At 46.1% G+C, this 13948-nt stretch overlaps 1 protein-coding gene across 1 annotated transcript; it reads right to left on the reverse strand.

Moving 5' to 3' along the window:
• Positions 1-8752: 8752 nt before the first annotated feature.
• On the reverse strand, positions 8753-13948 carry LOC145957502 (uncharacterized). The gene has a single exon (XM_083073780.1). The coding sequence runs from the start codon at positions 13946-13948 to the stop codon at positions 8753-8755; it is 5196 nt and encodes a 1731-aa protein (XP_082929906.1).

The following is a 13948-nucleotide window of genomic DNA, read 5'->3' on the forward strand; positions in this document are numbered from 1 at the left end:
TTTACCCTTTCGGTAGTTCTTCCTTCCTAAAACTGGTCATTTCTGGGGGTTCTTAGTTAGGCAAAAGGATTTATATGATGGCCACCGTAAGTTATGTAGAAATGTATAAATGGGTTAAAGGTGATGCTCTAAAATGTGAATCTTCTATAAACTCATGGGCTGCCATGGATAGTGTTTGTAGGGATCATGTAATATGTAGTCAGGGTGAAAATATCCTTGTTTGCGAGCCGTGTGTCGATAAAGAGCCGATATGTCTTAGATCTTCCTCTGCTGCACGTTTTACTTTCTGCTATACAACTCTTATCTCTAAGATTAAGGTTAGATGGCCCCTTACCGACTGTGAAAAGGGAGTACTTCAGAGATTGAATGTAGCCCCTAGTCAGCTTCATCCAAATAGTTGGGCATTTGTCCGAGGGTTTGAGATTTTGTGTTCGGGATTAGGCGTAATGCCGAGTGTGGATAAGTTTTTTTATTTTTTTGAGAGTTGTATAAGCAAACGTAGCAGTTGGGTGTCGGTTAGTGGAGTGAATGGGAGAGGTTTGTTGTCCCTATTTCAGTCGTCTTACAAAGGTTTTAAGAACTCTTACTTCCGCATTCGCTGCACCCCGGGTAACGAACACATACTTCAGGGGTATCCTCTATTTTGGTGTGAAAATCCGGCATCTTATGGAGGTCTAGGATCCGAGTCTCTATCGGAGATTGACCGAGAGGGTGTTAAAAAAATTGAGGAATTGAAAGCCTTTTTCGACACAGCTAAACTTTTAGATTTAGAAAATAGGCCCGCTGAGTTGAAAATTTACATAGGTACTTGACATTTTTTTCGTAACCATTTGTGTCCCTTGTTCTGATTGATCCATTCCTTATTATAACATTTTGTTTGGCTTGTTCGCAGAGAAAATGGCTAGTATGAGCAAACGGGAGATGATGAGACTGTGGAAGCAGCAGAAAGGTTCTCAAGCTGCTGGAGTTGAGGGTTCTGGGGTTGGGAAGATCGAGACCCCAGAACTCCTTACGAAAATGGGAGAGCCCTCCCACAAGTGTCGTCGTGAGACTGAGAGGCCAGTCTCGGTTGTTAACTTGGAAACTCACATCGACACCGAGGGGAACGAAGCAGGCGGAGAGGATGAAGTGCAGTCCACCGAAAGAACCCTGAGCGTGGGTCTTGGTGATGATTGGGAACCTATAGATCATGGAGCTGATCAGGGCAAAAAGGCTTCTTTTTGGGATGACAAGTTCAATCATTCGAATCATATTCGTGGTACAGACTTGCTGGAGGGCGACAAGGAGGACTTGGAAAAAATGAGTGCCTTCACCATAGTGAAGGGGATTGAGTCTTTGACCAATCGGCTTTCTGTCCTTTCTCTGGTGAACGAGGATAAAGTGCGAAGCCTAGTCCGAGAGTCAAAGCTTCAGGGAAAAAGAATAAGTGGCCTGGAAGAGAGTGTGAACAAGGGTAAAGCTGATTTGAGATGGGTAACCAGTGAGAGAGACAAGCTGGTAGATGGTCGCCGAGAGCTGGAGGAGGAGAAAAAAGCTTGGTTGGTCGAGAAGGCGAAACTTGAGAAGGAGCTTGAGGAGACTCGGCTTGCCCGCGATGAGAATGCTGGTGCTGCTCGGTCCTTTGAGGGCGAGGTGTCTTTGCTGAAGTCTGAAACTGAGAAGTTGCAGACCGAGTTGCAGGCGATCAAACTGGAAGCTTTGCAGAAGTTCACAGCAGGTTTTGACGCAGCTACTTTGCAAGTGAAATTTCTTCATGCCGGCTTGGACCTGGGGGGTATCGGGTACTTCAAAGAGATTGTTAATGGGGAGCTCGTCGACCCCCCAGAGGATGATTAGCGTCTATCGCTTGTACCTTGTCCTTTGCTGTTGTTTTTTGCACTATCCTCTGAAAATGTTCCGGCCAAAAGGTAGACTAGGGTTTTTTCCTAGATCGTGCCTCAGAGCCAGAGCATTCAAAAAGTGTAATCTGTCTTCCTAGCTCTAGGGTTTTGGGTTTTATACTTTTGTGTTTATGGGCTTCGTGGACCCCGCGATTTTCGGGATTCTCCTTAACCGCTCTTATCCTGAGGTCGCGGGAGTGGGTGGTTGTTAGTCAAGTCGGTATTTTACCGAGAGTGCCTTCACAAGGAGACCTATCGGGAAAGTGACGAATTTCCTCTCGGGTGCATGTAGCCGAGATTGGAGCCGAGTTGCCACACCTTGTGATAGTACCGTCAGATATTGGACGAGTAGAGGGTCTAGTCGGGATTTTTCCTAGACGGTATGTTAGTCGAGTTAGTTCTCAGCTTCCGAGAAGCTACTCGGTTTGGGGCACCATGATTCACTCTTTCCGAGAAGATACTCGGCCTAGGACGATGACGGTCCACTCTCGGCCTAGGGCCACGACGGTCCACTTGTTCTCCAGCCTTGAGCGTAGAAGGCGAAAAGGCTCGAAGTGTGATTCGAGATGTCCCTTCGCTTAGTGGCGAATTTCCTCTCGGGTGCATGTAACCGAGATTGGAGCCGAGTTGCCACACCTTGTGATAGTACCGTCAGATATTGGACGAGTAGAGGGTCTAGTCGGGATTTTTCCTAGACGGTACGTTAGCCGAGTTAGTTCTCAGCTTCCGAGAAGCTACTCGGTTTGAGGCGCCATGATTCACTCCTTCCGAGAAGATACTCGGCCTAGGACGATGACAGTCCCCTCTCGGCCTAGGGCCACGACGGTCCACTTGTCCTCCAGCCTTGAGCGTAGAAGGCGAAAAGGCTCGAAGTGTGATTCGAGACGTCCCTTCGCTTTTCGAACGAAAAGACACGCCTTTATTGCAAATCCGGCGTCGCAGGGGACAATTTAATGGTAATGCCACATGGCCACATTTGCCCTTAATGTCAAGAGCGTGGGGCCCCCTAGACTCAAAGGCTGAAACTCCTCACGCGCGGTGTGACCCTTGGGTGTTCCCATTCACGCGCGCGTGGCGCCTCAGTGTGACGCTCCACCCCTTGACTTGAAAACCCTATAAATGCGAGGCCATTTGAAGGTTTTCACTCCATTTTGTCTCTTACTTCTCGCGACGTTTTTTCCTGGTGGCTATTCTTGCTCCTTCTTGGTCTACGGCGGCGCGCGGCGGTTCTGTGCTTGTGTTGGGTAGGAGAAGGTGGTGAGGGAAAACCCTAGGTACGCGTATTTATTTTACCCTTTCGGTAGTTCTTCCTTCCTAAAACTGGTCATTTCTGGGGGTTCTTAGTTAGGCAAAAGGATTTATATGATGGCCACCGTAAGTTATGTAGAAATGTATAAATGGGTTAAAGGTGATGCTCTAAAATGTGAATCTTCTATAAACTCATGGGCTGCCATGGATAGTGTTTGTAGGGATCATGTAATATGTAGTCAGGGTGAAAATATCCTTGTTTGCGAGCCGTGTGTCGATAAAGAGCCGATATGTCTTAGATCTTCCTCTGCTGCACGTTTTACTTTCTGCTATACAACTCTTATCTCTAAGATTAAGGTTAGATGGCCCCTTACCAACTGTGAAAAGGGAGTACTTCAGAGATTGAATGTAGCCCCTAGTCAGCTTCATCCAAATAGTTGGGTATTTGTCCGAGGGTTTGAGATTTTGTGTTCGGGATTAGGCGTAATGCCGAGTGTGGATAAGTTTTTTTATTTTTTTGAGAGTCGTATAAGCAAACGTAGCAGTTGGGTGTCGGTTAGTGGAGTGAATGGGAGAGGTTTGTTGTCCCTATTTCAGTCGTCTTACAAAGGTTTTAAGAACTCTTACTTCCGCATTCGCTGCACCCCGGGTAACGAACACATACTTCAGGGGTATCCTCTATTTTGGTGTGAAAATCCGGCATCTTATGGAGGTCTAGGATCCGAGTCTCTATCGGAGATTGACCGAGAGGGTGTTAAAAAAATTGAGGAATTGAAAGCCTTTTTCGACACAGCCAAACTTTTAGATTTAGAAAATAGGCCCGCTGAGTTGAAAATTTACATAGGTACTTGACATTTTTTTCGTAACCATTTGTGTCCCTTGTTCTGATTGATCCATTCCTTATTATAACATTTTGTTTGGCTTGTTCGCAGAGAAAATGGCTAGTATGAGCAACCGGGAGATGATGAGACTGTGGAAGCAGCAGAAAGGTTCTCAAGCTGCTGGAGTTGAGGGTTCTGGGGTTGGGAAGATCGAGACCCCAGAACTCCTTACGAAAATGGGAGAGCCCTCCCACAAGCGTCGTCGTGAGACTGAGAGGCCAGTCTCGGTTGTTAACTTGGAAACTCACATCGACACCGAGGGGAACGAAGCAGGCGGAGAGGATGAAGTGCAGTCCACCGAAAGAACCCTGAGCGTGGGTCTTGGTGATGATTGGGAACCTATAGATCATGGAGCTGATCAGGGCAAAAAGGCTTCTTTTTGGGATGACAAGTTCAATCATTCGAATCATATTCGTGGTACAGACTTGCTGGAGGGCGACAAGGAGGACTTGGAAAAAATGAGTGCCTTCACCATAGTGAAGGGGATTGAGTCTTTGACCAATCGGCTTTCTGTCCTTTCTCTGGTGAACGAGGATAAAGTGCGAAGCCTAGTCCGAGAGTCAAAGCTTCAGGGAAAAAGAATAAGTGGCCTGGAAGAGAGTGTGAACAAGGGTAAAGCTGATTTGAGATGGGTAACCAGTGAGAGAGACAAGCTGGTAGATGGTCACCGAGAGCTGGAAGAGGAGAAAAAAGCTTGGTTGGTCGAGAAGGCGAAACTTGAGAAGGAGCTTGAGGAGACTCGGCTTGCCCGCGATGAGAATGCTGGTGCTGCTCGGTCCTTTGAGGGCGAGGTGTCTTTGCTGAAGTCTGAAACTGAGAAGTTGCAGACCGAGTTGCAGGCGATCAAACTGGAAGCTTTGCAGAAGTTCACAGCAGGTTTTGACGCAGCTACTTTGCAAGTGAAATTTCTTCATGCCGGCTTGGACCTGGGGGGTATCGGGTACTTCAAAGAGATTGTTAATGGGGAGCTCGTCGACCCCCCAGAGGATGATTAGCGTCTATCGCTTGTACCTTGTCCTTTGCTGTTGTTTTTTGCACTATCCTCTGAAAATGTTTAACTCTTTTGTCTATTCTTAATCTTCCGATTTTGCCATTGTCTTGTTGATTTCGCTGTTCTGAAAAGTGATTGTTTTTGTTTCTAAGAAATTTTTCCAAGTTAAATTGGATATCAACGAATTTAATCGCCCAAATTCCGAGTAGGGAACAATTTTTTTCTAAGTTAAAACTAATTTGAGGAAACCCTCTCGGCCAAATACCGATTAAAGAAAAGTAGAATTTTTCCTAGTTAAAACCAATTTGAGGAAACCCTCTCGGTCAAATACCGATTAAAGAAAAGTAGAATTTTTCCAAGTTAAAACTAGCTCGAGGAAAACCTCTTGGCCAAATTGGATGTTCAACGAATTCAATCGCCCAAATTCCGAGTAGGAAATAATTTTTTTCTAAGTTAAAACTAATTTGAGGAAACCCTCTCGGTCAAATACCGATTAAAGAAAAGTAGAATTTGCCCAAATTCCGAGTAGGAAACAATTTTTTTTTTTTTTTTTTAAGTTAAAACTAACTTGAGGAAACCCTCTCGGTCAAATACCGATTAAAGAAAAGTAGAATTTTTCCAAGTTAAAACTAGCTTGAGGAAAACCTCTTGGCCAAATTGGATGTTCAACGAATTCAATCGCCCAAATTCCGAGTAGGAAATAATTTTTTTCTAAGTTAAAACAAATTTGAGGAAACCCTCTCGGTCAAATACCGATTAAAGAAAAGTAGAATTTGCCCAAATTCCGAGTAGGAAACAATTTTTTTTTTTTTTTTTTTTTAAGTTAAAACTAACTTGAGGAAACCCTCTTGGTCAAATACCGATTAAAGAAAAGTAGAATTTTTCCAAGTTAAAACTAGCTTGAGGAAAACCTCTTGGCCAAATTGGATGTTCAACGAATTCAATCGCCCAAATTCAGAGTAGGAAATAATTTTTTTCTAAGTTAAAACTAATTTGAGGAAACCCTCTCGGTCAAATACCGATTAAAGAAAAGTAGAATTTGCCCAAATTCCGAGTAGGAAACAAATTTTTTTTTTTTTTTTTTTTTTTTTTTTTTTTTTTTAAGTTAAAACTAACTTGAGGAAACCCTCTCGGTCAAATACCGATTAAAGAAAAGTAGAATTTTTCCAAGTTAAACTTGCTTGAGGAAACCCTCTCGGTCAAATACCGATTAAAGAAAAGTAGAATTTTTCCAAGTTAAACCAGCTTGAGGAAAACCTCTCGGCCAAATTGGATGTTCAACGAATTTAATCGCCCAAATTCCGAGTAGGAAACAATTTTTTTCTAAGTTAAAACTAATTTGAGGAAACCCTCTCGGTCAAATACCGATTAAAGAAAAGTAGAATTTTTCCAAGTTAAAACTAACTTGAGGAAACCCTCTCGGTCAAATACCGATTAAAGAAAGTAGAATTTTTCCAAGTTAAAACTAGCTTGAGGAAAACCTCTCGGCCAAATTGGATGATCAACGAATTTAATCGCCCAAATTCCGAATAGTCGATCTGCCCAGAAATTAACTAAGCTCGAATCAAATATGAAAACTCCTCTAGTCGTTCAAATACCGATTAGGGAACACCATTTATTCGTCCATATGAAACTGCCTAGTCGTCCCAATGCCGATGAGTAACGCAAAAAATTTAAATTTAAAGCGCATACGAAAATAACTAGTCGTCCAAATGCCGACCACATCTAGTCGTTAAAAAGCCGACTGGCAATATCAGAAATTAAACTAAGTGTGGAACTTGTGGTACCTCTGAAGTGGGGAAGATATGAGGATTACTTTGTGAGAATGTATTGATTTGGACTACCCATTCCAATATACCACCCTAATCGTGCGAGAGGGTCGAGATGGATGTTAATCTTGATCTGTGGAAATTGAAGCGAATTGTGGGTCTCCGCCCGTAGATTCAGACGACTTGCAGTTGGTGGTCGATCTGTATTTTCAAATTAGGAGTACTTCTAAAGCAGCTCGTGTACTAGAAACTTTGAGCTGTAGTGGTGATAATTTGAATCTACAACTAAGCACTGTTTCGTTGTTGTTACTGATTCATTTGAACTACCTGTTTTGGGTTACTTGTACTCGCCTAGTCGGAGTCTAACCGATCAAGGTCGAGTTTTTTTTCACGAAACGAGTTATTTATACTCGCCCAGCCAGACTATTGCCGACAATCACGAGTACTCGCCAAGTCGGAATCTAACCGATCAAGGTCGAGTTTTTTTTCATAAAACGAGTTATTTATACTCGCCCAGCCGGACTAATGCCGACAATCACGAGTACTCGCCAAGTCGGAATCTAACCGATCAAGGTCGAGTTTTTTCATGAAACGAGTTATTTATACTCGCCCAGCCGGACTAATGCCAACAATCAAGAGTACTCGCCAAGTCGGAATCTAACCGATCAAGGTCGAGTTTTTTCATAAAACGAGTTATTTATACTCGCCCAGCCGGACTAATGCCGACAATCACGAGTACTCGCCAAGTCGGAATCAAACCGATCAAGGTCGAGTTTTTTCATAAAACGAGTTATTTATACTCGCCCAGCCGGACTATTGCCGACAATCACGAGTACTCGCCAAGTCGGAATCTAACCGATCAAGGTCGAGTTTTTTCATAAAACGAGTTATTTATACTCGCCCAGCCGGACTAATGCCGACAATCACGAGTACTCGCCAAGTCGGAATCTAACCGATCAAGGTCGAGTTTTTTCATAAAACGAGTTATTTATACTCGCCCAGCCAGACTATTGTCGACAATCACGAGTACTCGCCAAGTCGGAATCTAACCGATCAAGGTCGAGTTTTTTCATGAAACGAGTTATTTATACTCGCCCAGCCAGACTATTGCCGACAATCACGAGTACTCGCCAAGTCGGAATCTAACCGATCAAGGTCGAGTTTTTTCATAAAACGAGTTATTTATACTCGCCCAGCCGGACTAATGCCGACAATCACGAGTACTCACCAAGTCGGAATCTAACCGATCAAGGTCGAGTTTTTTCATGAAACGAGTTATTTATACTCGCCCAGCCGGACTAATGCCGACAATCACGAGTACTCGCCAAGTCGGAATCTAACCGATCAAGGTCGAGTTTTTTCATAAAACGAGTTATTTATACTCGCCCAGCCGGACTAATGCCGACAATCACGAGTACTCGCCAAGTCGGAATCTAACCGATCAAGGTCGAGTTTTTTCATAAAACGAGTTATTTATACTCGCCCAGCCGGACTAATGCCGACAATCACGAGTACTCGCCAAGTCGGAATCTAACCGATCAAGGTCGAGTTTTTTCATAAAACGAGTTATTTATACTCGCCCAGCCGGACTAATGCCGACAATCACGAGTACTCGCCAAGTCGGAATCTAACCGATCAAGGTCGAGTTTTTTCATAAAACGAGTTATTTATACTCGCCCAGCCGGACTAATGCCGACAATCACGAGTACTCGCCAAGTCGGAATCTAACCGATCAAGGTCGAGTTTTTTCATAAAACGAGTTATTTATACTCGCCCAGCCGGACTATTGCCGACAATCACGAGTTCTTCAATGTAGAGAGAAGGGTGTTATGGTAGTGAAGTAGTCAGACGACATTTATTGTAATTGAAAGGGGTGGTGCCTCGTTAAAAACCTTCTCAGCAAAAACCCCTCATATTTTTACGGGGAAAAACACTGAGTTAGGAAAAGAGTGCACCCAATACAAAAAGAAGAAGGAAAAGAGTCTAACTATAATAGAATCGCAAGTTTGTAGCATTCCACGTTCTCGGTATCATGCCTCCATCCAACGTTCGAAGTCGATAAGCACCTTTGCCGACTACATCATCAATCTTGTAAGGACCAACCCATTTAGGCGATAATTTGTTCTTCATTTGTGTAAGTTGAGCGCGCCTCAAAACTAAATCACCGACAATAAAATCTCTCGGGTTTACCTTTGTGTTGTACTTGAAAGCCGCTCTTCTTTGAGCTGCTACTTGGTTTATTCGCGCTCTTTCTCTTGTTTCTTCAATCAAGTCTAGATCAACTCGTCTACCCTCGTCGGATTCTTCTTCAGAAAAAGCTGTAGTGCGTACTGACGGTTCTGCAATTTCAATCGGGATCATGGCGTCAGTTCCGTATACCAGATTAAAAGGAGTGTCTTGGGTGGTTGAATGGACAGTCGTGTGGTACGACCATAGCACACGTGGAAGTTCTTCTACCCATGAAGCACCCGATTCTTGAACGCGCTTCTTTATGCCCGAGAGGATTACCTTGTTTGCCGACTCTGCCTGGCCGTTAGACTGTGGGTGTTCGACAGACGTGAACGCCATTCGGATTCCGACTTCTTTACAAAAATCACGGACTCTCGTACTTGCGAACTGGGTCCCGTTATCGGAAACGAGCATTTGTGGGACTCCATATCTGCATACCACGTTTCTCCAAAGGAAAACTCTCACCTTTTCTGCTGTGATGTTTGCCACCGGTTCCGCCTCGATCCATTTGCTAAAGTAGTCTACCGCCACTATCAAGAATTTCAGTTGTCTCACAGCAATCGGGAATGGACCGAGTATGTCAATCCCCCACTTGTGGAAAGGCCAAGGGGAAAGGATTGAGTGTAGTCGCTCAGCCGGAGAATGGTGTAGGGTTGCATGTCTTTGGCATCCATCGCATTTTTGAACCCAGTTGACGCAATCGTTCCTTAGAGATGGCCAGAAATATCCCGCTCGGGCAACTTTATATACTAATGCTCGGCCCCCAATGTGGCTCCCACACATTCCGCTATGTATCTCATCCATCACTCTCTTCGCTTGCGGCATGGTCAAACACCTCAGGAGAGGAGAGCTGAAGCCTCTTCGGTATAGCCGTTCGCTGATGACTACGAACCTGGCCGACTCCCTTCGAACCAATGACGCCTCCCTCTTGTCTTCCGGTAGCTCTCCCCGAGTTAGATATGTGATGTACGGTCCCATCCACGAATTAAGCTCCTCTTGGATGAATTGGACATTTCCTCGCGCCTCGTTGATACTGGGTTGTGCTAGCGTCTCTTGAATTACTGACCGAGTGGCTCCCGGCTTCTTGGTGCTTGCAAGTTTGGAGAGCAAGTCGCCCCTTGAATTCTGCTCTCGCGGCACATGATTAAGTGTGAAGTCTCGGAAACTTTCCGATAAGGCTTTAACCTTTTCTAAGTACTTTGCCAACTGAGGGTCCTTCGCCTGAAAGGTGCCGGCTACCTGCCCTGTGACCAGTTGGGAGTCACTTTGTGCTGATAAGCTCGTCGCCCCCATCTCCTTTGCCAATGTCATGCCGGCCAACAATGCCTCGTACTCGGCCTGGTTATTGCTTGCTCGGAACTCGAATCGCAAGGATTGTTCCAGCAAGATTCCTCCCGGCCCTTCCAAGACAATTCCCGCTCCACTTCCTCTGAGGTTCGAGGCTCCGTCAACAGATAAGATCCACTCTGTCTCTTCTATACCACCTTCCTTCGCCGGGGACGATAATTCCATCACGAAGTCTGCTAACGTCTGAGCTTTAATTGCTCCTCTCGGTTCGTACTTGATGGAGTACTCTGAAAGTTCCACCGACCACTTCATCATTCTTCCTGCTAGGTCGGGCTTCTGTAACACCTGCCTGATCGGATGATCTGTTCGCACTACCACCTCATAACTCTGGAAGTAATGTCTCAGCTTCCGTGCGGTAACAAGTATTGCAAGGGCCAATTTCTCAATCTTCTGATAACGAACCTCTGCTCCTTGTAACACCCTGCTAACAAAATAAACAGGCAGTTGGGAGTTACCTCTTTCCTGTACCAACACCGTGCTGATGGCGCTATCGGATGCCGACATATACATCAGCAGTGGGACATCGGCTTGAGGTTTAGAAAGTATCGGTGGTGAGGTGAGAGCTTGCTTGAGTTCGCCGAACGCCGTCTCACATTCTCCTGTCCACATAAACTTGTCGTTCTTTCTCAAGCATTGGAACAAGGGGAGCGACTTGTCCGCTGCCTTTGAAAGAAACCGAGAGAGGGAGGCCATTCTCCCCGTCAACTGCTGGACCTCCTTTACCGTCGCGGGACTTCTCATGTTGATTATAGCAGAGCACTTATCCGGGTTTTCCTCAATGCCACGGTGAGTTAACAGGAAACCGAGGAATTTTCCTGCTTGGACGCCGAAGGAGCACTTCGCAGGGTTCAATTTGAGTCGGTAGCGTGCCAATGTGTCGAAGGTCTCTTGCAAGTCGGCGTAATGCCGAGACAAGCTGTCCGATTTGATCACCATGTCATCCACGTATGCCTCAACGTTTCTTCCAAGCTGCTTTGCCAGGATCCTGTCCATGAGCCTCTGGTACGTTGCTCCTGCGTTCTTCAAACCGAAAGGCATGACCCTGTAACAGCAAATAGCTTGATCGGCAATGAAGGCCGTTTTGTCCTCATCCATAGGATGCATTCTAATTTGATTGTAACCAGAGTAAGCGTCCATAAAGCTTAACAATCCATATCCTGAGGCATTGTCGACCAAGGAATCTATGTTGGGCAGTGGGTATGAGTCTTTCGGGCAAGCCTTGTTCAGATCGGTAAAGTCCGTGCACATCCTCCAGGTCCCATTACTCTTTCCTACCATCACTACATTCGCCAGCCAGGTCGGGTATTGGATTTCCCGAATGTGACCGGCTGCCATCAGTTTCTTAGTCTCGTCTACTATAGCCTTCCTCTTGTCTTCCCCAAACTTTCGCCTTTTTTGGATCACGGGCTTCGCCCTGGGGTCGACCATGAGATGATGACATAGGAAGTCAGGATCAATGCCTGGCATGTCACCGGCGCTCCATGCAAAAGCTGATATGTTGTTCTTCAGCACCTCTACCAGACCCTCCTCATCTTCCTTGCTCAGAGATACACCAATCTTGACGGATTTCCCCTCGGTCAAGGTAACCTCCTTTACATCTTCGGCTGGGGCTGGTCGGGAATCGAAGTGACTTATTCTCGGATCTAACTCGATTGACTGAATACCCCGATCTACCTGTGTCACATATAGGTGTCGTCTCGCCCTCAGGCTGTCTTCATAACATTTCCTCGCCACGTTTTGGTCAACACAGACGACACCCACCTTTCCGTTGGGTAAAGGGTACTTCAGCTTTAGGTGAGGTGTGGAGACGACCGCTCCCAACTTGTTTAGTGTCGGTCGGCCAACTAGTATGCTGTAGGATGATTGGGCGTTCACCACCAGGTATCGGACAATGACAGTCTTCATGTTCTCTCCATGGCCGAAAGTTGTCTCCAAATCGGCATATCCTCTAGTTGTTACCTGGTCACCTGCAAAACCAACTAACGTACCAGCGTATGGCATAAGGCGATCCGTCGGAATTTTCATACCAACAAAAGCCTCCCAAAAAAGTATATCTGCCGAGCTACCATGGTCCACCAGTACACGCTTCACATTGTAACCCATGACTACCGCCGAGACGACTATTGGGTCATCCTCGTGTGGTGACACGCCTTTGAAGTCGACATCCGAGAACGTGATATCAGACCGAGTAGGTCTCGACCACTCCGCAACCGATAGTACTGATCGAGAGTATCTCTTCCGGGACGCCGAAGTCGGCCCTCCTCCTGCAAATCCCCCTGCTATGGTGTTGAAATCTCCATGGATAGCCTGTTGATGCGCCTCAGCAGATTGTTGCGGGGGATCTCTCGGTGGAGACCTCCCTTCGCGCCTTCTTCTCCTGGTTTCTTCTCCTTCCTGCCTATGTCGCCTGTCGGACGAGCTCTCTCCCTGCTTTCCTGCGATAAACTCCTTCAATCGCCCTTCCTTGATAAGGCGCTCGATCTGCCTCCCGAGAACGAAACAATTCTCCGTCTTGTGTCCATGAGTCCGATGAAAATAACACCAATCGGTTTTGTGGGGTCCCAACTGGCGGTCAGTCGCCTCTGGGAACTCGAATAATGACGCACTGTTGACGTCCTGTAGGATGTGACGCCTGGAAACATTGAGTGGCGTAGACTTCTCCTCCTCCTTGCTACGAGGCCACTCGCCCCTTGACCGACCAAAGCGATCAGCCTGTCGATAATTACTCTCCTTCAGGTTATACTGGTCGCGTCGCTTACTCCAATCCGATCGCGACCGGAGATGTTTGTTAGTCTCCTTATTGCTTCCTGCTGCCTCTCGGTTCTCCGCTGCCCTCTTAATGATCTGATTTTCTTCCGTCTTTATGTGACTTAATGCGAAGGCCCTTACCTCCGACATTGTTTGACAGTTAGCTCTTTTGAGCGCAATGTCAAAGGCTCCGGACCGCAAACCCTTCTGAAAGGCGATGACCGCCATTTTCTCATCCAACGATGCTACCTTTAGAGCCACCTCATTGAATCTCTGCAGAAAATCCTTCAATGACTCCTCCCTTTGCTGCTTAAGGTCAAATAAATCCGACGTTATCGGTGGCTTCTTCTTATTAGCAGCAAATTGGGCCATGAACAACCGACTAAAGACGTCAAAGTCGGTGATAGATCGGTCGGGGAGGCCGCTAAACCAATCAAGTGCCGCATTTTTGAGCGTACCCATGAACAGTTTACAACGAGCTTCCATGGTTCCCCCGCAAATCAGCATCTGAGCTCGGAAATCTGTTAAGTGTTGACTGGGATCTTGTGACCCGTCGAAAGGTTCGACCTGCGGTACTCGATGATCCCTAGGGATGGCCTCGGCCTCTATGGCTTCCGAAAAAGGCCGAAAATCCCTTGGAACTTCCTGCATGACATCCTCCTCTGACGTTCTAGAGTTGGCTTCTATCCTGGCCTGTAACTCATCCGCTCGCCTCCTGATCTCCTCGTTTTCGCGCTGAATGGCCTCCTCTCTCTCCCTGGATCGTGCATTATCCTCCCGTAAACCATTGATCATAGCCATCATCTCCTCCATGGTAGGGGGTTGTGAGTTATTGTTGTTGCCGCCTCTCGCCAT

This window comes from Cajanus cajan, chromosome 1, assembly GCF_000230855.2.
Source record: "Cajanus cajan strain Asha chromosome 1, NIPB_CcT2T_4, whole genome shotgun sequence".
Lineage (NCBI taxonomy): Eukaryota > Viridiplantae > Streptophyta > Magnoliopsida > Fabales > Fabaceae > Cajanus > Cajanus cajan.

What these genes read in the sequence shown, in the direction of transcription:
- LOC145957502 (XM_083073780.1), bottom strand. Translation starts at nt 13,948, where the DNA reads ATGGCGAGAGGCGGCAACAACAATAACTCACAACCCCCTACCATGGAG.